Below are 26,241 nucleotides of genomic sequence, written 5' to 3'. Positions count from 1 at the left end.
CCATGTAGAAGTTAGCGATTGTGGGGGGGGGGGGGAGATAGTGGTGAACCCATGGCTGTACCTTCTTTTTGTAGGTAGAATTTGTTTTGCCACACGAAGTAACCGGACTTTAGTATGTGGGCAAAGAGGACCGTAATGTCGGGCGGAAATTTGTTCTGTAGTAGGAGAATTGTGTCATATGGGGGACATTAGTGAAAAGGACAAAAAAAGAAATTTACGTCCGCTAAGGCACTCCGTATCTATGACCGCACAGAAAAAGCAATGCTTAGAGAACAGATTCAAACAGCCCGCTAAAACCTAGCTACAACACAAAATCTGGTTTCTAAATTACAATTCGAACTATGTTAATCCAGACATTCTACAAACGCTTGAAAGAATTACTGACAATTCGGCCAAACATACCCTGGAAAAGAATAACGAAAAACTCAAGAAAAAATTCCACAGTTTGAAACAACGGCAAAATATGGCGGCCAATCACAGGAATCCATCCAATCAGAGGACTTCCTCCCCGATAAACACCAACGATGAACACCAAACAAGGGAGACAAGGAGCGACCAACCACCGAAAAGCAAGAACTATGTGATTAACCTATCAAGCCACGCCCTGAACAACGGGGAGCTCACGCTACTGAATAAAGGATTGAACTACTCAATAGCACCTAAAAACAAATTGGATTTTATCTACCACATTGAAAGAGGCATCAGATCTCTACCTAACAATATAGCAGATAAAATACGACTAGAAACTAGTAATGTCCTGAACTGAGAAACCAAACAGAACAACGTGACAAAAACAGAATTAGCAGCAATTATATCATTAAAAGCCAAACAAAACATAATAACGAAAGCGGATAAAAGCAATGCCACTGTCGTCCTTGACAGGTCAACATACGTACTTCAGATGAATCAACTAGTAGCCGATAATAACACATATAAAATGGGAAACTATAACCCAACAAAAAGGATAAAGGATAAAACAGAAAAACTACTCAAGTCCGTCACTTCTTGGCCACCAGACACGGTTAAAAAACTCAAACCCCACTACGCCCCCCCCCCCCCAGATTATATGGGGTTCCGAAAATAAACAAAATGTGCCCCTTCGACCAATCGTGGAAGGAATAGACAGTCCCAATTACCACTTAGCCAAAAAATTAGCGGCAACACTCAAGGAGTTGGTAGGTCATTCCCCCTCCTACATAAAAAACACACAACACTTTATAAACAAAATCAAAAACATAACACTCGACAAAGACGACTTATTAGTCAGTTTCGACGTTTCTGCCCTTTTCACTGATGTCCCCATATGACACAATTCTCCTACTATAGAACAATTATTTTCTTTATTTCCGCCCGACATTACGGCCCTCTTTGTCCGCTTACTAAAATCCAGTTACTTCGTGTGGCAAAACAAATTCTACCTACAAAAAGAAGGTACAGCCATGGGGTCACCACTATCCCCCCCCCCAATCGCTAACTTCCACATTGAAACCTTTGAGCAAATGGCTCTTGATTCCGCCACGCTACGACCGACAATCTGGCTCAGATACGTTGACGACGCTGAACAACTAGTTCCTCTAACCTTAACGTACCGTCTGCTTTCATACAGCATATCGTCTATCGCGGAAAAATCTTCAATTGCTAATAGAAGCTCACCTATTAAGACTACTACCTTTCAACAACTACCGGAAGGAAATGTTTCATCTGGCAATACCTCTTCAAGTACCAAGGCTACTGGATCTCTGAAGGATACATCCCCAGCCTCTACAGTAACAAATCTACATAACACAATGGAACAGGCATCAGCGACCGTCTTTCAGTCACCTGCTACCAGTACAACGAAGGATTTCAATTCAGATGTTCTCTCATCGTTGAATCTCCCAGATGAACTAGATTGAAGCAAGGCCTGCATCCTAAAGTGTGATCCTTCTGGCGCCCCATATACAGAACTGGATATCATCGAAAGTTTGAAAGGCAAGGTAAGAGGTTCCGATGTATGGCACTTTGGCTCCTTAAAGTTCAGTTATATTTTCATAATTTCATTTAAACATGTTTCTTTGAAAGAAAAATTTGCTAAATTAAAATCGCTTAATGTTAATAACCATACATGTGAAATTATCCCCATTGTGAGATCTAGAAAATTAGATATTTTAATTCATTGGTTGCCCCCCCCCCCAAATATCTAATAGATTAGTTGGCATGCACTTTGAATCATTTGGTAAAAAAAGAATGTATTGAAAATGTATCCAATATAAAAGATAAAGAATGGGCGCATGTATTATCCAACAAAAAAAGATTGACTATTACATTGAATGACGATGCCAGACTATAAAATATCCCGTACATTATAAGTTTCTAAAATGTCAGGCTTAGTGATCATTCCAGGAAGACCTCCTGTATGCTTCAGATGCAGGCAGGTAGGTCATCTAAGAAGAGAATGCACAGCATCGAAATGTGAGCGATGCAAGAGAATCGGACACGATATTAAACAATGTCCAGGGCAGACATATGCCTCTATGTTGGCCTCGCGCCCTTTGGGTAGTCAACCGAACACATGCGATGAGCTTGAAAAAGCAGACAACTTCTAGGAAAGAACTTCAACTATTGAATATGAGGCAGAGAATCAGGTCAATGAGAGCAGCACCCCAGGGCTTAACACCTACTGGCACGAGGAATGTAATGAGAATAACTCTCTGCTAAAGGCAAAGGAAGGGATTATCCGGACGGGCGAGGAGACTAACAGCCAAAGGTCAGTTTTAGATTCAGAAAAAGTAACAAATCCTGAAACTACAGAGAAAAAAAAATCACTCCGAATAACACAAATGAAGAATTAAATAATAATTGCCCGGTTGAAGATGAAGAACTTCCAAACATTGAAATAATTCAAACCATTTCGGTAACACAAATTACAGAAAAAAGTAAAACGGATTTAGAAAACCAAGTAGAGAAATCAGAATGGAATACTAAACAGACCCCAGTAAAGAGAGAAAAAATTAAGTTTACACCTAACATCACGAAAAGCCGGAAGTCAAAACCCAAAGAAAAAAAATTACCTAAGAGTCCAGAAAGAAAAGGCTCTAGAAAACTTTCAACTTTATAACTATGACTCACAATCTAAAAATGATTACACTAAATGTAAACGGGCTAAATAAAAAACATCGATTCAACTAATAGTTAATTTAATCTTTCAACACAGACCCGATATACTTATGATACAAGACACTAGACTACACAACAACACTGACCCATCAAACAGCTTCAAATACAAGTTACAATGTACCATATCGTTGCCGAAGAAGATCAGACCAATGGTATAGGTGGAGTTACTACACTAATAAAAAAATCGGATAACCTCCAAATATTATCCCATAATGTCGTAATCAGGCATAGAGTTCTGGAGGTCGAGCTCCTTTGGCAGATAAAAATACACAAAATAATTAACATATATGGACCAGCCACACATAATCATAAGACCACCTTTTGGGAGGAAGTGCGACACTATATTCAACAAAAAATAATCCAATAATAGCAGGAGATATGAACTTTACAGAACAACCACAAAAGGATCAAGAACACCCAAACTTACTTCCGCAGAAAAATTTCACAAGAGTTTTCATCCACTGTGGCCTATCAGATGCCTTCAGAATCTTGCATCCCCCAAAAGAAGGAATTCACATATTTTGCACCCGGAAACGCCTCTAGAATAGACCGCATATACATCCAAACATTCAGAAATATAAAGGTCAAAACTGTACAACACACACCTGTCATGTTCAGCGATCACCATATGGTGATGGCTGAACTACAATATCAACAAACAGAAACAGCTAGTAAGTTTACAAACAGAAATTTCCCCCTATGGAAATTTAATAAACACCTTAAAGATGACGATGAATTCGACAATAACATAGAGAAAATAGTTGAGGAAATAGAATCCATAGAAAATGCTGAAGAAATTATCAAAATTGTATCGCCACCATGACAGAAATAATGAAAACATCAGAACAGAAATAGAAGAAATTAAAAACCGCATAACAGCGAAACAGTTTCAGGAAATAGAAGGAGCGTGGCTACGTTCTGGTCTAAAAATAATTGAAAATGATGAAGGGAAGACCTCGACAGCATGGCTGTTTGAGAAACAATGGAACGCAAAACAGAGAATAAAAACCATAACATACGAAGGCCAAACTCTAAACAAAGACTCCGAAATAATTCGTGGTATTCAAAAATACTTTTCTTCACTATTTCATGAAAAACCCAGCAATCAGGAAGAAAGAGAAAGATTCCTTTCACTCCTCCCCAAAATCACCCAGAAAGAGGCTGAGGAGATCGACGCACCAATCACCTTAGCAGAATGCCTTCTTATAGTGAAACAGCTCCCGGATAACAAATCACCAGGTGAAGACGGACTAACAGGCGAATTCTATAAAGAATACTTCCCAAAATTTGAACATATTTTTATTAAAATGATCAACACGATGATTACAACACAGACAACGCCAGCAAAATTCAACACAGGACACATTGTACATTGGGGATCAACAGAAGTTACAAGACATAAAAAACTGGAGAGGCATAACCCTACTGAATACTGATTACAAAATAATATCTAAAATACTTACAAACCGAATACAAAAGCACCTCCATAAACTTATCTCACCAGCACAATCATTTGCAGTGAAAGGAAGAAATATTCTTGACACAATAATGCACCTCCAACGCATTTGCGATTATTACAGCCTCACAGAAAATCCATGTATTGTAATGGGTCTAGATATTCAAAAGGCATTTGACACAGTTAGCCACCAATACCTGTTTGAAACACTAGACCGAATAGGAGTTGGAGTAAACTGGAAAGAAACGATTAAGCTTTTGTACAGAAACGCGGAAAGTAGGCTGATCATTAATAAAAATCTCTCAGCCTCTTTCCCAATAAAATGTTCCAACCGGCAAGGAGACCCACTATCCATGGCTATTTGTTCTAGCCCTAGAACCGCTCATTATAGCCATTAACACAAACAACAATATCAAAGGAACACATATACACGGAGAAAGTGACGCCAAAATTTTGGCATATGCTGATGACGTCACTTTAACACTAGGAACACAAAACTCCTTGGACACAACACTCAAAATAAAAGACTTCAGCAAAGCCTCAGCCCTGAATGTGAATCTGGCAAAATCCCACTGCAAAATAATTGGAAAGTGGGAAAACCAATCAAGGATTCCTTCAGGAATACACGTGAATAATTACATACCGCTTCTGGGCATCAACATCGGAAGCTCAGAATCACACGAAGAACAGTGGAAAGAACTCCATGACGGCATAAAGAAGAAAATTAATGCAATGCGCCCTAGACAGCTGTCCGTCAGAGGAAGGGCCCGGGTTTGCAACATCTACCTAACATCTCGCCTGTGGTACAAGATACGGAAGGTGGGCCGAAAAAATACACAGGCTCTGCGCTACATACATCTGGGGCTCTCAGTACGAACCCATGCGCAGATCAACACTCTTCCATGAAGTTGAAGCTGGAGGTTTAGCATTGCTAAACATCCATCTGAAAACTCTCATCGGCAGGGCAATAACAGCAGCCCGAGCACACACACAAAACCTATCATGCCTATGCGGCAACATTCTTACAAAAGTGTTTGCCGCATAGGTTTATAAGCTCACTTCCAGATATAAAAAACCAAGCCCGAGAATGTTCAAAGAAACAGCCGAAGGGTACACATATATAATGAAACACTCAGATACCGAAATCTTACTGACAATCAAACCAAGAAAACTATATAAAACATTAAGTCAAGTGACATTCCCACCTCCCCAACATAGGAAATAAGAAAAGGAGAAATTAGGCTAAGTCCGGTGCTTAGCAAAGTTTTCCGACTTCCAATATCACCAAAATACAAAACATTATTCTATAAAGTACATCATGCCTGTCTCCCCACAAAAATGTGGTGTGTAGCAAAAAAAATTCCATTACAAGACCCAGCGAAGTGTCATTTCTGTCCCGACCCAGAAACAATATATCATATTATGATGTTCTGCAGCAAAACGTCCATGATATGGAACACCATACATAAACTCCTACATAAGACACAACCATTCTCTGAAAACACTTTATTTTGGGTGGAAGACCAAAAAATGAAAAAAAAACTAATAATCATAATAATAACAATGTATGCAATATGGTCTCACAGATGTGACAAAATACACGGAAGAGACACCAGACCAGACATACTAGCAAAAATTAACAATTATTTAAAGGAAATTATCATAAACACTACACAAACCAAAAGCATAACAACACAGCAATGGAGGAAACTCGGCCTAATTGAAGAAGGAGAAGAAGAAGGAGAAATAAATCTCATACCGAATAATGGAACCCCCGTAGTTAGTGGTAAACAATAATGATAACCCACTATCTGAACAAAAAGCATAATCCCTGAAAAAGGTGCTGTTAACGTAGGCCCATTCGCCACAATGACAACAAGATATCAAATCTAATAAAAAAATAAAATAAAAATAAATAAATTGGAAAAAAAAATATCAAAAAAAATCAAAAAAATCAGCTAACGCCTTTTTATTCCCGTGTATACGGGAGTAGGCGAGGCCATTTAGCCCTATCTAACTTTTGGAGACTGAGTGGGCAATTCAATCTCCACTGGTACCCAATCAGAGACAGATAAAAAAAAAGACAGAAAAAAAAAAAATATATATATATAATAATAATTAAAATAAATAAATAAAAGTTTAAAAAAATAATAAAAATATTAATAATAATATATAGGTACGCCTATATATAAGGGATTAGAATGTTATATATATATATATATATATATATATATATATATATAAAATTGTGTAAGGAAAAAAAAAAGAAAAAATGTAAATGTAAATAGCAATTACTCCTTAAGATAAGTCAATACTATTCGAGTAATAAATATGTAGATTAAGATATATTACCAGAAATATATATATATATATATATATATATATATGTTATTGTATATACAGACACAAGGACGGCAGAAATATCAGTTGTAAGAAATGCAGATAACATAAGTTCATAACATGATAATAACCCAAAATGTTAATAGGATATGTTATCCATTTATAGACCTGTAACTAATTCTGCAATTCAGAAAACTTTTGTATATAAGAAATTACAGATTTACCTCTTAAGTTAAGCAAACAATATAATGTAACAGCAATATGGAATTCATTTTGTAAAAAATAAGAGTGCCTACAAAAAAAAAAAATCTGATGAGGTATAGAGATACTACCAAAATATATGCATATATAAATGTAAATAAAAACATAATCAATGTATGTATTTTAAGAATAAGATGTGCATTTAAATTAAGTTAATAAAATAATCATCCAAAATATGTGAACAAAGATATAGAATGAAGATATATGTAGAACGAATTGTACATATGGAAAATATCAATGCTAACATATATATATATATATATATATATATATATATATGTGTGTGGATGTATATATATAAACGTGAATAGACTGATCTGATAATGGAACTTATAGACTGAAATTACTATGTAACATATACCACCAAAATAACAGCTCAAACAATTCAATAGGACAATAGAAATTGAGCATGTGACATGTTGTATCGTATTTCAACAGTGATTGTAAAACAGGTGTCATAAGTATATTGTAACGAGTAAATGAAAATGCCTAATAGAATTAGCAGCCTATGTACAAATTGTAAATAGCTGTATATATATTTATTTTTAAATGTACACAGCTGCCGTTGTTGATACAAATAAACTCAATGGATGTGGCGTTTCACACCAAAGCACTTGGCCGCACGAAGGAAGACTTGGTTTCGAGTCTAGTCGGCGACTAGAGGAAATTTTTCTAAGCCTTTTTTCGACCGGTTTCCGAGTTAGTCGATCTCTGGCATGGGCAAGCAGGTTTTCCCTCCCGGAAACTCGGGTTTTTCGTCCCGTAAACTCAAGAAAATTGACCGTAGAACCCACATTATTTTAGACATTAAATATATTGTGTTAGGGTTAGGGACCACGAGATGGCGGCACATTTGAGCCGTCTCTCTTCACTGTGTACCGCTTAATTAGTGATAGCCTTGGGCCATCTATCTCTGATTGGTACCAGTGGAGATTGAACTGCCCACTCAGTCTACGAAAGTTAGATAGGGCTAAACGGCCTCGCCCACTCCCATATACGGGAATAAAAAGGCGTTAGCTGATCAAGGTATTAAACTTTCTCCTCCTGTGAACTTAAACACTCTCCTTTTTGCTGATGACCAAATAATAATTACATATTCTGAAGATAACTTACAGAAAGCTATTTTAGATCTAATCGAGATAGCCAAAGATTATGGTATGATAATATCAACAGAAAAATCAAAAACAATGGCCTTTAAAAGACAAGATTCAGTATTAAATAAAAATAGCAATAGATAAATGAATTCACCTGTTCTAAAATCTTGTTAACTACCTAGGATGTATGGTCACATATGAAAAAGATATTAACCTAAAAATTGGAAAGATGACTAGTGTTATTAACTTTATATTTAAACCAAAAGTAGTTCAAAAACAAACAAAAACCAGACTAAAAGTACACCATACGTTAGCCCTACCAGTCTTATTGTATGGAAGTGAAATCTGGACAATAAAACAAAAAGACAAAGATTAACAACAGCAGAAATGAAGTTTATGAGAAAAACTGCAAAGTATACCCTATTTGATCACAAAAGAATCGAAGAAATTTTGAAAGAATTAAACGAAGAATCAGTAATAGAAAAAATAAGAAATATAAACATAAATGGATTGAAAACGCATTGATAGAATGAAAACAGAAAGATTATCAAGCGAAACCTTAAATTACAAGCCATTAGGAATAAGAAAACCAGGATGTGCTCTTAAGAGATTCAACGACGACTTCTAAGGACGGAAGAGGCCACTCTAGGCCTAAATCCATGATAGACATGATGATAAATAAACAGTTTCCAACCTTCGAACATCATTGATGATGAGTTGAGAGCTATCAATACGTCTCCACCTCACTGTCTTTAACACTACCAGTATAGTTCGCTCACCGTTTGTAGATTTCTCCTTGGCATTTTGCCAAGAATAGTCGATTCGTGCTGAAGGGGAGAACGAAATGATGTACGAATTGGTCGCCAACATGCGAAATCACGTGCTTTCTTGTCTGTTGCTGTACTAGTACTAGCTTCATTTTTTTTTTTGTTGTCGTTTTTTCGGATCATTTTTTATTATTAATTTGTATGATGGATCCAGTACAGTTAACAAGTTCTGTTGTTAAACGTTTCAGTAGCTCTTGCAAAAGAATATTGAATAATGTGCTGACATTCTGCGAAAAAGAATCGTCTCGTTGTTCCCCTTTCTGAAGTCATAAAACGTGCAAGTGCAATTGCGAGCGTATCGGGGTCGACTGTTAAAAGAATTCGCAGGGAATCAAAAGGTGAAGGCAAGCCGAAATTTAAATCTCCTAAAAAAAGCTCCAGAGTAAAGAAAACCATCGAAACCGTAGCTTTGAATGATTCTGATGTAGACGTTATAAGAAGAACTATTCACGAATTTTACGTGGTCAAGAAAAGAGTGCCAACTGTTCCGATGATTCCTGTGTTTAAAGAAAAAATTAATTTTCCTTGGAAAAGAAAAACTTTAAGGAAAATACTTCATGAAATCGGATTTTGTTTTAAAAAGTCCCGGAATAAAAGGAAACTTATCACTGAGCGAAGTGACATTGTTTTATCTAGAAGGCAGTATTTGAGAGCAATAAGACGTTTCAGGGAGGAGAAAAAACCGACTGTGTATCTAGATGAAACTTGGATTGATAGTAATTTAACTTATGGAAAATGTTGGCAGTTTAAAGAAGAATGTGGAGTGCTACAAACCGGAAATACCTCGCCGCGCATAATTTTGTGTGCGGGTGGAGAAATGGGTTTTCTACCGAATTCAAACTTACTATACGAAGCCAATTCAACTATTGGAGATTACCATGGGCAAATGAATTATACGATCTTCGAAAAGTGGGCAGAAGAAAAACTGATTCCGAACTTTCCTTAAAATGCTGTTGTTATAATTGATAACGCTTCATATCACTCTATTCGATTAAACAAAGTTCCAAATTGGTCTAATAAGAAGCAAGATCTTGTGGATTGGCTCTCTGCAAATAACATTTCTCATTCCCCAGATATGCGAAAAATTAAATTGCTTAATTTGGTCAAAAGAAACTCGCCCACAGCTAAACTATTTAAATTTGACACAATGCTCAAAGAGCATGGATTCCTAGCTTTGAGGCTACCACCATTTCATTGCGATATTAATGATATTGAGTATGTTTGGGTAGAAGTGAAAAGTTTCATTTGCCATCGCAACGTAACTGGAGATATTGACATGTCGAAACTTTTTAAGCTTTCAGAACAGGCGATTGAAAGTATTACAGTTCAAAACTGGGGAAAATATTGCTCTCATGTCACCTCATTGGAAAATATGTATTGGGACAGAGACGGAGTTATCGAAGAATTATGCGAACCTTTGGTGATCAGTTTAAGTGAAAGTGATGGCTATTCGGACACCGATTCAGATGCCTCTGAAGATTAAAAGGATTTGATAATGGTATTTTTTTCCAACATTTTTTTGCATGGGTTTGTTAAAAGAGTCACAAGAAGTCATAAATAATTAATCGGTTTAGGACATTAAAGTGTCTCAGTTCTCTCAACTGTAAGTTTAGAATATCTAAGTTCATTTGAAAAAATTTCTGTTTTTCTGTATAATTATTTTTATTTTATAGAAAACTTTCTTAAAAATAAATTTAGTTACATTTTTGTTTTATGCTATGCCTTTTTTAATTTTGTTAATACTCTACGTACATTTTTCCAACTGTTACACAAGCAAAATAGTTACACTTTAAAAAATACAATGTTCATAAAAGAAAAGCTAAATTTTCCGACCTGCAATAATAAACAAACTCATCCCGAAGACAGATTGATTAACCTATTATCGGAATGGATTCTCCTTTTTCTTACATGCGCAGAAGTGTTGAGGGATCTCTAGTCGGTGGTCGAACTATATATATCATCGTAAGAAATAAGATTGTCCAGAAGGAAATGACCCGCACTTGTCTGATGAAACCTTGACTAATATCGGCTGAAGAAAGACACATTTTCTATGGTGAGCGACTAAAATCGAACTAAGAACGGTCAAGCATCTTTGCATTCCAGCGCTGTAAGCAAATGTCATTTGACACTTTTTCCTTTAATAGCAGAAATCATGCGTAGGAAATTTAATGTCGACAACGCGAGGAGAAATTATCAGGACAAACGAACATTCAGTCCCGAGCTCATATTTCAGAAATCTCTCTTACGTCCAAAATCTTTAAACCCGGTCAAAACAGTTCCGAATAATCCACGACGCAGCGGGAAGTTCTGCTACAGTTCTCTATGATCAAGTCTGTGTTTTCGATGTTGACGATGTCATAGTTAAACTAATAAATAGATTGTTATGCTGTGGACCCCCCGTTGTTTCTTAACTGTACTTTATTTTTAATGCGAAGTTCAAATATTTGCGATGCATTTTCTCCGCCCGTATGCAATCCCCAGTGTTTTACGTTATCCCGGGAGCATCACTGTCGCCCTCGTTTCTTCCTACTCTAAGAGAAACAATCTTAAGTCAAGTGGATCAAGGTTCGCGTGCAGCCATCGTTTCCCACACTGCAACAACAAACAAACATCTCTGAATGAACGAACGTTGGATTTCGTTTAAAAATCAAGACGATGAGCAATAAACAGTCCTTTATATCCCCGAATCGTAAGTGACACTTCGCCATCATTCCTTCTATCCGCAAATGACATCGAAATGACGACATTCCGTTCTCTTTCTTTTAGCTTTCAAATTGCTCCGTTGATAAGAAGTCCATCCTGAGATGTGATGAACGTCGAGCAGTTTCTTGTTTACTCTTTGTTCGATACACGTGAGGTTCTTCGTGTCGTCGATAGTCCTACGGATTGGCCGTGCTGTCAGCGGAGGAATTCCTGAGGGAAAAACAAGTCTCCTGTCAAGTAAACCTTAACAGCAACACATATCGATTGGAGCCTTCGACTCTGGCTGAAAACTCGTTAGGGCGACTCTGAAAACGGTTAGCCCTGTTTCGTTTTAATTTCGGCTGTTTGATCGAGGACATTTTTGCTTCATATTTAGCCAAACAGTTAAGAACAGCCGAGATTGGTTAAAATGACATTCAGATAGAGTTAAACCTGCACACAGGTCTAATTAAAAATAAATGAAATTAATATTCAAAAAAGCAAATTTATCTCTCTTTGAACTTACAAGAAGAGAAGAAAGCTTGCAAATCAATTGCAATTCCACTTCCCGTAATTGCCCTGGCGATATCATTTAGACGCATACACTCATCCGGACGTGCACGCAGCCCACAATTTGAAATGGACAACGCACATCCAATCGGTTACAAATAAATTAAGGCTGCGCTGCATCATACGCATTTCCATAATTTTTTCAAGAAACTGCACACACCAGCCACCGAACTAAAAACCTTTATGTAGAGGTGCGTAAACGTCACTTACGTAGCGTATATGCAAAATACTTCGTCACCACATTTTCTAGGCAACTACTTAAGAGTGTTATTGGTCAATAATCATCAATAGTGTTGATCACAACGGGAAAAACAAACGACCTTTCGGGGTCTATAAACGGCTTATTCTGAATGCCTGCCTGGTTGGAGCCACGATTTTGAAAACAGCAGAGCAGACTGTTTTTCTCCAAAGATGAGGTATCCCGGGTGTTTAATCGATGGAAAAATAACCCGTATTACTTGTCAAAGAGGCGTAACTATGGTCCTAAGTCAGTTTGTCAAGAAGGAAGGAAGGAAAATCGCCGTTGTCTGCAGAATGTTGTACTGACAAACGTTGAACTTTCTGCGTGCACCAATTGGCCAAAGAATTTAAAGAAGGCGTTTCCCCGACCCAGATCTCGCCGAACTATGCGCAAGAAATTAAAGAGGAGAGGTGGTGGCAGTCACGTGTCTCTAAGGAATCCACTGATTAAATAAAAGAAAGGTTTCTAACTGAGTGCTAATTGCAGAATATGTTTTATATTCTGCAATTCGATATGGAATCGGCACCTGTGGAGGCAAAAGCATACGAAACATCCTTGGCAAAGACCAATTACAAACACGATCTTTAAAAACCTTTCAGTTTTACTCATGCTGAAGTCCGTTTAGTCGCGCCGTAATCCTAATTTCATCTTCCTGGATGTGTGGCAATTCTTTAGCACCCTCTTTTCTTTTTCCTGTAGGAATAAACGCGGGATTAATGTCATGGACCATCCTTAGGTAAAGTCAGTTTTCCAGATACTTCAGGCATAAAATAAGTATCCTGCAGGCCCACTTTAACCTTCTCGCTCTTTAAGAGAATATTCCTCAGCTGCATTGCCGTGTAGGTAGAAATGCTGGAGCATTTTTACTTAGCGACTTGGACTACTTCTTAGCTGCAATTAGGCTGGAGCATTTTTACCTACACAGTAATGCACTTGAACCGAGTTTTTTTTTCCTATCGATATTTCACGTACATCATTCATTTATAATGTAGAATTATTTCTAAAGTACTATCCAATTAAATTATTAATTCTCATATGTAACGTAATAGTTTCTACGCATACCTGATCAATATCCGTACTTAATACTTTTCTCTTTGTTTACTTTTAAAATGATTTTAGTCACAATCATTGAAATGGGAGTTCATCATTGAATCTCAGTGACGTTTGTGGTTAATGAATCTTGTACGTGTTCCATCGAGCCCTTACATTGAAATTGTAACATTCTAGAGTGCAAGAATGTTGTGTAAACGAAGTTCCTTAACAACGGTGTTAAGTATATTTAAATGATGCAGTACTCACTACTGACTATCATTTCGTACTTTCTTTTTTTCAATGGCGATACTAAAAGCGAAGAAGCTGAACGAAACCGACCAGTCGACCTTGCGGATGACCATAAAACTCCAGTAATGGGAGGAAGAATTTAAACGAGCGTCTGAAGATGGGATGATAAAAGAGTGGGTTCGTGATCGCTCGTCAACAAAACTGCGGAATTGGTCGGCAGTTTTGTTGCTGGAAAGATTTCGTTTTGCTGAAAGAAAAACGAAATTATTTGACGACTCGACGCTGTTAAACCAATCCTGACGACGAAGTATCTGAACATTCTGAACACACAATCAGATCTCAGTAAACTTTCCACCCGAGGATGGGCGTTGGTGCAAGAAGGGGGGTTACTTTAAAGCTGTTTTATTTTGTATCGGTGCTGGTGCGGCGGGTCTCTTATAGGTGGGGTTAACGCGAGATCTTCGTAAATGTGAGAGTCTTAAATGTATTGCAGCCCGTTTTGCAACGTATGCGAGGACAAATCGAAATTTTTGAATCTCAATAATTAAAAACTGCAGTAAGTTTCGTTATGCAAACTAACAAAATGGAAACTCAGTTCGGTCATATTGCTGTGTATAAATTAAAGTGAAATTATGAAAGTTTTCCTAGCATAATAAATATTAATAACTATGTATGTCGGACAGTCTCGTTTGTGCAATTCTCGTATGGAATCCACGTTTTTCTCCGAATTTATTTAATAACCTCGACAAACTTGTTCAAACTTAAGTTAGAAAAGTAGGGCGACCTTTTCCAAACGAAACCAGTGATCTTCGCTTCCGAATCTTGGCTCAAAAGAAATTCCTGCCTCACGTAAACGAACTCTGTTCATAAAGAAACGAAGTGGTTGTTCATTTCTTTGATCGGATGCGTTGCCTTTCATTCCTGCTAATGTGCATTGAAAACACAAAAATGTGATTAAGTTCCGCAAGTAAGTACCAAATGCGATGCTCGCTGCAACAGGTCAGGTGGTTACCTTTCTCAAGAATGGAAAGCGATTGTTCTTTCCTTTTAATGGCGTTCTTATATTTTGTAATCTGAATTTTTCATGCGATGTGATTTAGTACAAGTCTTAAGCAATTATAAAGTAGATTACTTAGGATTATAATTTTTTTTAATTTCCGGTGAATGCTTCTTGTTTGTTAGTTCAATCCGCTTCTCGTAAATGATGATATTGTTTCAATTAAACACGAAGAACAAGCGGTGAGTGTGTGGAGAGAGAGCTCTCGGAGACTGCGCGAGCGAAGTTTGAGATCGCCTGGTTGTTTAGAAATATGGAAACGGAGTCCAGGATATTCGAGATTCTGAAATATTCCCATCGAGGAACACTAAGCTTCTTTTTCCCTCGTATAAATAACGAGGTTGATTGCTTCTTGAGAAGTTCACAAGACAACATCTTACAGATACGAGAGAAAATCCCACAACACACACACACACTGGGTATCGAATAAGTTGGATGGAATTGAGAAAGAAAATCTTCTGGAAAATGACGTGTTTGCGTTCTTTCAGTTGTGGGATTTCGAGGGTAGAACTTTGTTATTGGAAAGTTATTTTTATTTGCGCGTTTACTTCTGGGAGGTAAACGCGCAAATAATTCCAAAACACTTTCTATCAGCGATAAAAAAGCTCAAAAAGATTAATCAAACTTTTGAAAGTTTTTGTTATAAAATAAGACAAAGGGACACATAAGCAATTAATTTAAAAGCGATATCACTTTGGTTTTGTTTTCTTTAACAAGTTTTCATATTTAAGACGAGAATTCCAGGAAGGGGGCAGAGAGAGAGTACGTTGACAATCATATTCCGAAAATTAAGAGCTTCCACCACAAAAAAAAAAAAAAAAAAAAAATTATATATATATATAATTTTTATTTTTTTATTTTTATGTATATGTAAAGGGGGAAAATAATAATAAAGAACAAATTCTCGATGACCAAAAGAATTTTTTGTATAAAAAATATAGCATGTGATAGAGAGGTGGTGGTGGTGGGGAATTCGTTTATCTCTCGGCCAGGATACAGTGATAATATCCCACAGACGTTGAACGTCTTATAAATATTCATGCTTGCTTGAAACGCATCTTTTGCTCCTTCTCTCTCCCCTCCCCCCCACATAAATTGATTTTAAAATTGCAAACGCACACGAATAATCTGTTAGGAATTGTCTGTTTATTCAAAAAAAGTTACAGCCGAAAAACATTTATTCAGAACCCCCTTGTGAATTTTGTCGAGTGTTGCCAGAAATCGGACGAAATTATTGTGGGCCGTAATCATTACTTAGTTTTCGGTGGTGGTGGTGGTGGGGGGGGTATCTACGGATACGCATTAAAAAGTAAAACTGTGAAATCAGTCCGCATTATGCGCGATGGAGAGGAATGAAGTGTGCGGTTGATTCCATTGCCTTAAGTGTTTCATTGAACAGCTCAAAGGATGCACGTGGAATGATTCCGTGGGCATTTGTCGGTGTTCACAAGGTGGGTTGCTCACTATTTATGCCTTCATATGTGGGCGGAAATCAATTGTGTTTATTAATTTCGATTGATAAGCTGAACAGTGCTCGTATCCTCTTGAAATTTGCAAACAGTGTCAAAATGACAGAGGGCTGCTCTTCTACGAACACAATCCCCCCCCCCCAACTACGTGATCATCTTCGGCCTTTTCTCTTCTCAGCAATTCAGCGAATTATACGAAGACTTTTCACAATCACTTGGATTTCAGATCTTCTATTCCAAGAAGACGCTTGTGTATTGAAAACTATTACTATCACGTGCCATTGAGCATTTATGGCTTAACGCAGCAGCAGCAATGGTTGGGGGATGATAATAAGAGGATAGGTGGGTGGTGTATAAAGATCTTGATTTCTTAAATTTCCTGCGCCTGTTTTAAGGTGTTTTTATTGTACTGACGAGGCGAAAACGTGAAACTAAGCATCGCAAGAAATCGTTTTCAAACTGGATTTTAATTGGAAGAGCGATAATCAGTTGGAACTCGTTTTGGTCTCACAAGTGCCTCGTGAGTTAAGCTGCGTGCGAATGAAATGCGAGTGTTTTGTTCTGCCTACTTTTCACTTTAGTTGTTATCATTAGCTTTGCATTAATTAAAGCCGATTTCACTTCCTGTTGTTTTGTTTAATCAGAGAGCTTTATTTCATTCAAGTGTCGTCAGCTTTAGTTTCTAATTCGCGACCTTTAAGCTTAGTGAAAATTAGTCTCGAAAGTGCAATTCAGTGTCAACCGTCGGTGACAGTCATCAATACCGTACACCCACAGCATCGCAACTGCTCGACGCACTTGTCGAGTTCATTTTCTGTTTACAAACGGGAAAAAATGTGCGTAAATTAATATTAGCAATTTCCTAAATGGGAAGACGAATAATGATCCAAAAAAAAAAAAAGATTTAATTTATCAAAAGATTAAAAAAAGATTGAATTTGAAGTTCAGCTGAGAAATTATTAGCTAAATACGCGTAGAATTCTTAAAATCTGCACTTTGGCTTACTACTGCATTAACTGACATCGGTGGAAGCGTAACGGGAATTCAACGAAGCGAAGTTTACTCCGAAAAAGGTTCACCTTGAAGGGACGAATGAGGATCTTTTCCTTGGCCAGCAGGACAGTGAGTGGTACGCTTCTAATGGATCTTTCCGTGAACAGTAATGTCGGCACCACGCTTGGAATACGTACGATGAGAATCTGGCTTAATAAAAGGGATTGAAATTGCAATGAATTAAATTTCCGTTACTCGGATTCAAAAGATCTCAAACATAAGTTAAAGGATTTGAACATTTTAAATTTTCAAACGGGTTCAACCTCATTTCAGTGAACGAAACGGCGAGAGTGTGTCTTTGCGTGTTCTCTTGTAGTTCCCGAACCAACGTCTTAATATTTAATGAAGAAAGAGGCTTCTGCTTCGGAGTGAACTCGAATCAAGATCGGAAAATAAATAAAATCATTGTTTGAGGAGAAAATTTTAAATCTTCCGAAGCCAATCAAGAGACAGTACAAAAGAGATACGTTTCGGACAGGACTTCAATAAACTTTATTAAAAACACACGAATTGTGCAGCGGCGCCCGAGTACCGTTCGTTTTCACCAGATGGAAATTAGAAATCCTCTCAGGGAGAAAATGCCTCCGCCCCTACACAAACGCCTTTTGAACTGGCCATTAGGAGGAGACCCCTGGTGAGCACAATTCACTAACGTCGAAAATGCATGTTAAACTCGACTCGCTGAATTATTAAAGTTTCTGCCCTTGTGAGATTTGGATCAGAATAAAAAACCCAAATAAACAGACCTGTGAACAAATCGGTGCAGCTGCAACTCGAGCATCTTTTTCACCAGCTGTCCGTCACTTTTGTAGTTTTCGTTCGCACATAAAATAACTACGAACTTTTCCTTTCATTTTAATTTCGCTGTTTATTAATATTTTACTGATTCTCTGCTTGAATTGCGACTTTGAGGTTGCTCGTCTGAGATCGAAGTTCAGCTCTGTTTGGAAACGGTTTTTTTTTTATTTATTTTTTCTTATGTAGATACGGGCAATCAAGGTGGTGATCCTGTAGCAGGTTGAGTTCCCGGGATGGGTGAGATAGTACAGACAGAAACCGAGGGACCAAAACGGAACTTGTTCAATAACTGTCGTCCAATACTCTCATCCCATCCATGTGCCGTTTCCTATCCAGGAGGTTGACTACCGTGATGTGACTCACGGTTAACTACGGGGTAGCGGCAGGTGGGGAGGACCCCCCCTCTCTTCCACATATTGTAAGTATTCATCGCTGTAGACATGTCTTCAGGTGCCGGTTTGCCTATTCTGAGGGAGGAAAAACACAAGTATCTGCGTGCAGAAAACTCTCTACTTCCATCTGAGAGGTTATTTTAATCGAAATAGAAACAGGTAACTCGCCTTTTAATCGAAAGCGACTACATAAACGTTCCTCACGTCATGGACGGGAATCGAAATCAGGTCTTTCCGACCAAACGGTTTCGTCGGTGAACTACGATGGTTCTCCCCAATAAATGTCCTCTAGTGCATTCAGGAGGAAATAGAGTAGTATTAGTTTGGGAGATTCTATTATTTTTCTTTCACTTTCATGACGAGATCGGTGTAAGATCCACGAAGCTTCTCCTTTCTACAGTTTTATTTAAGTGGTGTTCATTACAGAGTATTTCTATGCTCAATACAGAATGACCCTGAGATTCAGTGTTCGTTGTTTTCTGTTACTTTCCTGATAGTTAAATATGACCTTAAGAGATATTTAGGTTCCCATCTGAGTAGCCATTGCATTATGGGCATTGTTCAGTGTGTGGCTCAGCAATGAAGTCCTTCTTCACCGCAAACTCGACTTTCCTACCTCAGCACTCCTTTTCATTTATTGGGCGTGTTTCGCTTGGCAATACAATAAAAAAACAATCTTTCAGATTTATATCACTCCAGATGACTTTCACTCCATGCGTAGAAAATCTGCTCTCCAATCCCATTAAAATCAATATTTTCCACAAAATTATCTTTTTTAAAACATAAGTTTGTCTTCGATCATGTGCAACTCCTTTTTTTTTGTTTCCAAATTCACTTCATCTGATGTGGGGGTAGGGGTAGTTGTTTGTGTATCGTTTTAAATCCACTGTTCTGCCTCAGAAATCCTGTCATCTTCATCGTAAAAAAGAGATAATTGGATTCATAAAGAGAGGTATGACGGTTCGCTGTATATCTCTCCTATATTCGTATCATAAAGTTATTTGCATTAACATCTTTCGATCGCACTTTCAAATATTCACAAAACAATATTTTGTGAATATTTCGCAAGACATACATATTGCTAAACATACACGAGAGGTATGTTTAGCAATAATGTTGCCTGAAGAATGAAGACCCAAAAGGAAACACTGGCACACACATTTCGCTACTTTGTCTTTTACTCAATGACTTTTGAGATGCATCTTATTTCTGGGTTTCAAAATCCGTTTCTTCATAAGGGAGAAAATGCGTTCAGTACATCGAAATTAGTTAAGAATCGCTATTTTAATTTCAGAGGCAAAAATGTGTGTTCAGTGTTAATCAGCAGCTTTTGTGATGGTGTCATACAATCCCTCTCTGATTCCGCTCACCTCACTAATACTTGTGATCTGCGCTGGGCATTTCTCTGTCTCTCACTCGAGAGAGAGAGAGATTTCGCTTTTTGTGGGACACCAGTGCATATCTCTTCTGATCGTCAGATGTTTAATAATAGTTAGATTTATATACATTTATAGTGTATATTTCGTATTAAGTTTTCTTTTGACCCTTCAGTGACATCATCATCTTGAATATCATTGTTTGGACAAGTGAAAGAAGATGCATGATTATAGAAAAAAAATCATATCGAAAGAAATCTCGCTTATTTAATCTCGATGTTATATTTTCTGCATTAGCCGATAGAAGGCACCACCTATCCGGATGGCCATTCTATACAGAACGTCGCACCCGAAAATTTCGTATTTTGGGAAACACACGTGCGTGCGTTTCCATGTTTCTTAATCTGACTGCACGCGCATTTTTTCTTGGCTGTAAAATTATATTTTCACAAACAAAAATCGGTGTTTTTACTCTTGTTCCTCTCGTCATTGCGTATTGATTCTTCCTTCTTAGTGTGCTTCTCACAGAAAGAAAATGTTCTCCAACTACGATACAGCGCTAATCACATTATGGAACTGCTATCGACTTACTTGGTCACATATTTAAAAATTAGAGGAGAGGGGGGAAATCTTGGGCAAGGGAACATTTTGTTCGTGGCGAGTAGAATATAGCATAATTTGTCGAACCCTGTTGTATATACAAAGGACAAACTGTTTCTCTCTGTATGTGTGTGAACGAGTCCGTGCGTCTTGGATATTAGAATGATTGACCTTTTTGCACTGTAGCGTGGACAACGAAATACACAACGAGAGACCGTAGTAATCTTGCACTACTACTGGCATAGAGATTTAATAACGCCGCGTCGTCAATTGTTTGTTGAAAATTAGAATTATTAAATGATCTGAGCAGTAACAAACATGTATGAAGATTTTCCGTGAAGCGCCTCTTTCTCCTCAGGAAACACCGAAGTTAGACTTTGAAGCTTTTCCCATTTCTCCTTTTTCACGGTGCATGTTTCAATCGCGGAATCCATCCTTGATTTATTATAATTCCGATCATTGCCCGCAAAAGAGGAAGGGAATTTGTCAGAAATCCACTGCCTTTTTGTGATACTTTTTAAGGCATTTGTATGACCTCTCATCTGGTATTAAGCTTTGAAAATTTGCGACTTTGTTGGAGAGAAATGGAGAAAGAATTTTTTTGTTGTTGAAACTTTAGAAAATGTTTAGTCTTTAGGCAAATTAGTTTCAAATACACCTCTATTTATTATTTTTCGGGATATGAAATGAAATTATGTTCTTCATCAGGAATAAAGGAGGCAAGGTCTCATAGAAACTTCCATCTGATCGGCTTCATTCGCACCTGACTTGACTCTTATATTTGTACACTGTATATTTGAATCGCAGCGTAAATCTGCTCACGTTTCCTTGAGACAAAACCTGCGGTATGAACGTGGATTCGAAGAATGATCATTCAATACAGACTAATCGAGCAGACTGTATAGTCTGTACCCAAATTCTTCTCGTATTTCAGATGATAATAGCATATACAGTTCGTAGGAAGGAGAGAGAGAGAGACGAATCAGCTGTGTGCTGGATCCGCAGATTGCAGTATGAATTAATCACTGGTATGGTTGTGTTACAAGGTGAAAATGAAAGGCCTAATCAAAATTCCTCACTGCCTAAGGATAAACACAAACATCAGTACGTAAGGTGGGATTCGATTACAGCCTCGGTCAGAGACTTCAACCACTCGCCTAACAGACCGGTGGTTAAGCTTGGATATTTGTAGAAATGTTGACAGAATAAATTTGTTCAAGAATAACGCAAGAGCGAAACTTCGAAAACAACCTATGTAAAAAAATAAACAAACAAACAAAAATAACGACTCTAAGTTTTAATAACTGAAGCTCAACCCGAAAGCGCAATTGATGTGCTTCGATCCCTTTTAATTATCTTGAACAGACGATCACTTTCAATTAGTTATAGTTTGAGGAATTTCTCTTAACAAGTCTGAAAAAAGTTACAAGTCAAATTATTTATGCAAGAACCCAAGAATCGTGCACCCTGCACCCAGTTATTCTACACTCATTGCAATAATAAGAGTTGCCGTCAGCCACCTTTAGATAAAAAAAAAGTTTAAAAAAAAAAAACTCAAGTGATGTGCTTTGCTCGATATCTTTTTTTTTTTTTTTCATGTTAGTTATTATTAGTAGTTTGATATTTATATCTTACTTCTGCGGCCGAATTGAATGGGGGAATAATAATAAATAATAAATATAAAACATATATACGCTTCATGTACGATTTACAGTTTTGGTTTAGGAGTATTGATATGCATTTCTTATCTGCAATATGCATGCGAATTTCCTTCTTTGCAATGAGACAAATTGCAATTATGTTTCCTCTAGCGATGAGCACAGATCTTTAACACAGCACAGCAATGATAACGTAAGCTTTCGCATCAACTCGCTCCATGGCAGCACCAGCGCTTCTCCTGTAGTTAAACTTCCAGTGTATTGCGTTCTGCCTGCAGAATTCAGTCGGTGTTAGGCGGCGCGTGTCACACGTTACAACGAAGAGTTGCGTTTGCGTACATGTTGTTATCGTCGCGAAAGCAAGAATGAATGTGAACACACCGAATATATGCCGCTAGTGACGTACGAAACTATGAATACAGACTTGGATTTCAGTTATTCCATCGGTGCAGAGTTTGACGAAGTTACTGAAACATTCAACAGATCGCTCGCCTTTCCTTTGGCAAACGACACCTACGAAGAAGAGCTTTACGATGTTCCGGTCGGTATCGTTGTCCTTCTTTCTTTCTGCTACGGCTCGATCTCTGTCGTGGATGTCATCGGGAATTCTTGTGTGCTTTGGATAATCGGCAGCAGCAGACGAATGCAGACGGTGACTAATTTCTTCATCGCCAACTTGGCCTTCGCCGATATAATTATTGGCTTATTTTCAATCCCCTTTCAATTCCAGGCTGCCTTGCTGCAGCGGTGGGTGCTTCCCAAATTCATGTGCGCGTTCTGTCCTTTCGTTCAGGTACTGTCAGTGAACGTGAGCATATTCACCCTCACTGCTATAGCTTTGGATAGATACCGGGCGGTCATGCACCCCCTTAAGGCTCGCACGAGCAAGCTTCGAACAAAATTCGCCATACTCTTCATCTGGACCTTCTCGGCTCTAGCGAGTGTTCCGTATGCCGTTGCCTTACAGGTGGAGGTGGTTACGTATCCTAAAGGGTCCAACTACACCAAGCTGTTCTGTGACAACCTCGGACTTTCCCCTGCCATCTGGAAAACTTACAACCACATGCTCGTCTCTCTTCAGTATTTTATACCCCTTTGTATCATAAGTTATGCCTACTGCAGGATGGGACTGCGACTGAGGAGCACCACCACCCCAGGGAACGCTCAGCAGCAGAGAGACGCATCGATTTTAAAAAATAAGAAAAAGGTATGTTTTTTTTTCTTTCGACTGCGCTTAAAAGCAAACATGTCCGAATGATCTCGATGAAATCAAGTAAGGAGGAATGGTCGTGTAATGGCTTCGGTATTGAGAATAACGGGATGAATTTATAAAATTTCACGCTGCTCTGTGAAAGACGTGAGGGGAGATGAATTGAAACTCGAATTTTGTACAAGATGCGATCTCAGATTATGTACAGGACTTAGTACAAGATCTCGCAGACTGAAACATGGTGGTCTCTACAGCAAGATTATCAGATTGTTAAAATATAAACTTATAGCACACCCTAATGCAGTCAGTGTATCAAAGAAATATAGGTTTGCAAATCGAAGCGGGTGGAGATCACAGTACATGTAAATAATCAGTAAAATAGCGAGGCTATTTTAGGTCGTTTTCATCCAAAATAGCAAATAAAATACGCAACAGATAATACTTGGTCGAAAGGTTAGAAAGTAGAAAAATATTGTCAGCAAATAATAAGTTCGAAGACTGGAATTGCTAATACTGAGAAAAACTAATACAGAAATTTAGAAATGTAATAGTAAAGTGAAAATAGAGTTTTAACAAAACTAATGTTAAAAACACGTAAGAAGAAAGAACACAAACGGAAGAGAGCAGAAGGAACTCTGAGGCTTGTAGCTATTCTCGTTACCAGAAAAAAAAAGATTAGCCAATAGTAGCAATGCTGGTTACTAGAAGAAATATAAATGTAAGCTATACTGTCACTATGAAACGAAATGGCTGTGTATCTACAATCATTTGTATATGAGAATACACGTAACACATAGAGACGTGGAATATTTCCGACTGGCGGACGCCGCGAGTGATGATTCAGGGCAGTCCATCTTCAAACTAAATCTTGGGTTTCAAAGGGTTCTGTTCTCTCTCCCGCTCTCTTCCTTTTATATATTAAGGCCTTACTCTATTTTATCACCAATCAAATATCCAACTTTGCTGATGATAGCACACTACGCTCCTTCTCATTTCATAAATTATGTCCAACACAGACCACAACTTCAATCATTACTTCTATCTTGAACTCTGATTTGTTGTTCGATGGGGGTTCGAACAACGTTGTCAGTTTCAATGCAGCGAAATGCATTTCTATCATCTCCTACAAAAAATAGAACCGCGTTCTTCCAGTCTTACTCTTGACAACACCCAAATTTCTAGACAAGAGATTTCTCTCTCCTCGGAATGACTCTCATCAGACCTCTTGACATAAGCACATTACAACTGTTGCTTCCTCGGCATCAAAAAACTAGGATTTCTCTTTCGCTCAAGGTTTATTTCACCTCTGAACTACTATTAATCCTGCAGAAATCAAACCCCCGCTTCTATTTGAATATTTTTCGCACTTCTAGGGCGGTGCTCTTAAGAGCTCCTTAAAATTACTTCCTTCAATGCAGGATGGTCATTAATCAGCCAAATTGCTCTCACCAATTTGTTTTCGCACCATTTCGGCAGCCAGTGTTCTACAAATATTTCCAAGTCCAATGTTCATCCGAAATGGCATCAATAATTCCTCCACCCTTTGATAAATCCACTGAATCATGTGCAGCAGCTTCTCAACACCCTTTCACAGCTCAACTGCGTTCGTTAAAGTCGTCCGCTGATAAAAAAAAAAGTTGCTTAACTTAGATCTTGTGGTCATTTATGTAGACGGGCCTTCAGTTGTTCATCAAACCGTCTGGTTGTTATTTTGTTTAGCTTTCTTGCCATCCATTTACTTTTAACGTTAACTTTGGATGACAATTGGCTTGATGGCTGTTTTCCTGTTGCCGGACGTGCAGTAATGGCCGATTTCACAAGTCCAAGTAGTTTCGCTATTTTTTCATTTACACTACATCATTACGAACTGCTGGTATGCTGATTATTTCAAAAGTGTTAAAGCTCGAGCACTACTGTTTTTTTTTTTCATTTTCCTTCCCGTTTCTGTTCGCTAATCTGCATCTTCACTAATCATTTTCAATTGTTTTACTTCTGCGTTTTTATTGCTCAGTCATCGATATTAGCTTTCATTGCTTTCAATGTTTTGATCCTCAAACCGTGAGTATTTCCAAGTGGTGTTCAATCGATGAATTCAGATCGTTTATTTCAGATTTAAATAATTCCTGCCTCCCTTCTTAATTTGGAGCTGTCTTAACTTCTGCTTTAGTGGCTTTTAGATCTTCCCATATCAGCTCCCTAAAGTTTCTTAAGAGGTCCCCCACTTCCACTTTCCTGTCATTTTTATTTTAAGCTTTTGTTAACACGTTCGCTGCCAACTACGAGTATACTCGTAGTTCGTATATGAGCTTCACAAGCCAACTACGAGTATTCTCGTATGTCGATTACCAACCTCCTATGCCAAGCGCGAGGTAATCCGTAGTATAACACGTAATTTGTAAATCAATTTAAAACTATTAAAATCTATTGAAATTGGTTTGTTCTACTAAAATTGTGAGAAAATCTTCAGAAAAGAAAAGTTCAACTAACCTTTTGATACTGAAATTTCCAGTGTCAATTTTAAAACCTGCAATTTCAACAAAGTCAAATTGTGGGGGCTCTTCTGAATTTTCCCAATATGTATTTGGCTGGTTGCTAACTTCATCTTCAAAAGTTTCTTCATCATCGGAGTCACCGCTAGAGTCGTCTGTAGGATCATCTTCGGAATCGGAACCAAAAATTTCATGAAATTCAGCATCGCTCATATTAGCATAAGCTTCTAC

General features: G+C 37.8%; 1 protein-coding gene across 1 annotated transcript in view; it reads left to right on the top strand.

Annotated features, from left to right (window-relative positions):
* Positions 1-22,699: 22,699 nt before the first annotated feature.
* The window catches only part of LOC150104443 (substance-P receptor-like), a 28,068-nt gene continuing 24,526 nt past the window's right edge, over positions 22,700-26,241 (top strand). Inside the window, exon 1 of the mRNA XM_090395551.1 lies at positions 22,700-23,518. Coding sequence (XP_090251677.1) covers positions 22,700-23,518 — 819 coding nt within the window. The remainder of the gene's footprint in view (positions 23,519-26,241) is intronic.

The sequence above is a fragment of the Typopeltis vanoorti genome, chromosome 7 (genome assembly GCF_054136105.1).
Source record: "Typopeltis vanoorti isolate ZY-2024b chromosome 7, IOZ_Tvanoo_1.0, whole genome shotgun sequence".
NCBI classification, from domain to species: Eukaryota; Metazoa; Arthropoda; class Arachnida; order Uropygi; family Thelyphonidae; genus Typopeltis; species Typopeltis vanoorti.
Note: the sequence above shows the minus strand (reverse complement) of the source record. Positions and strands in the feature narration are given on the sequence as shown.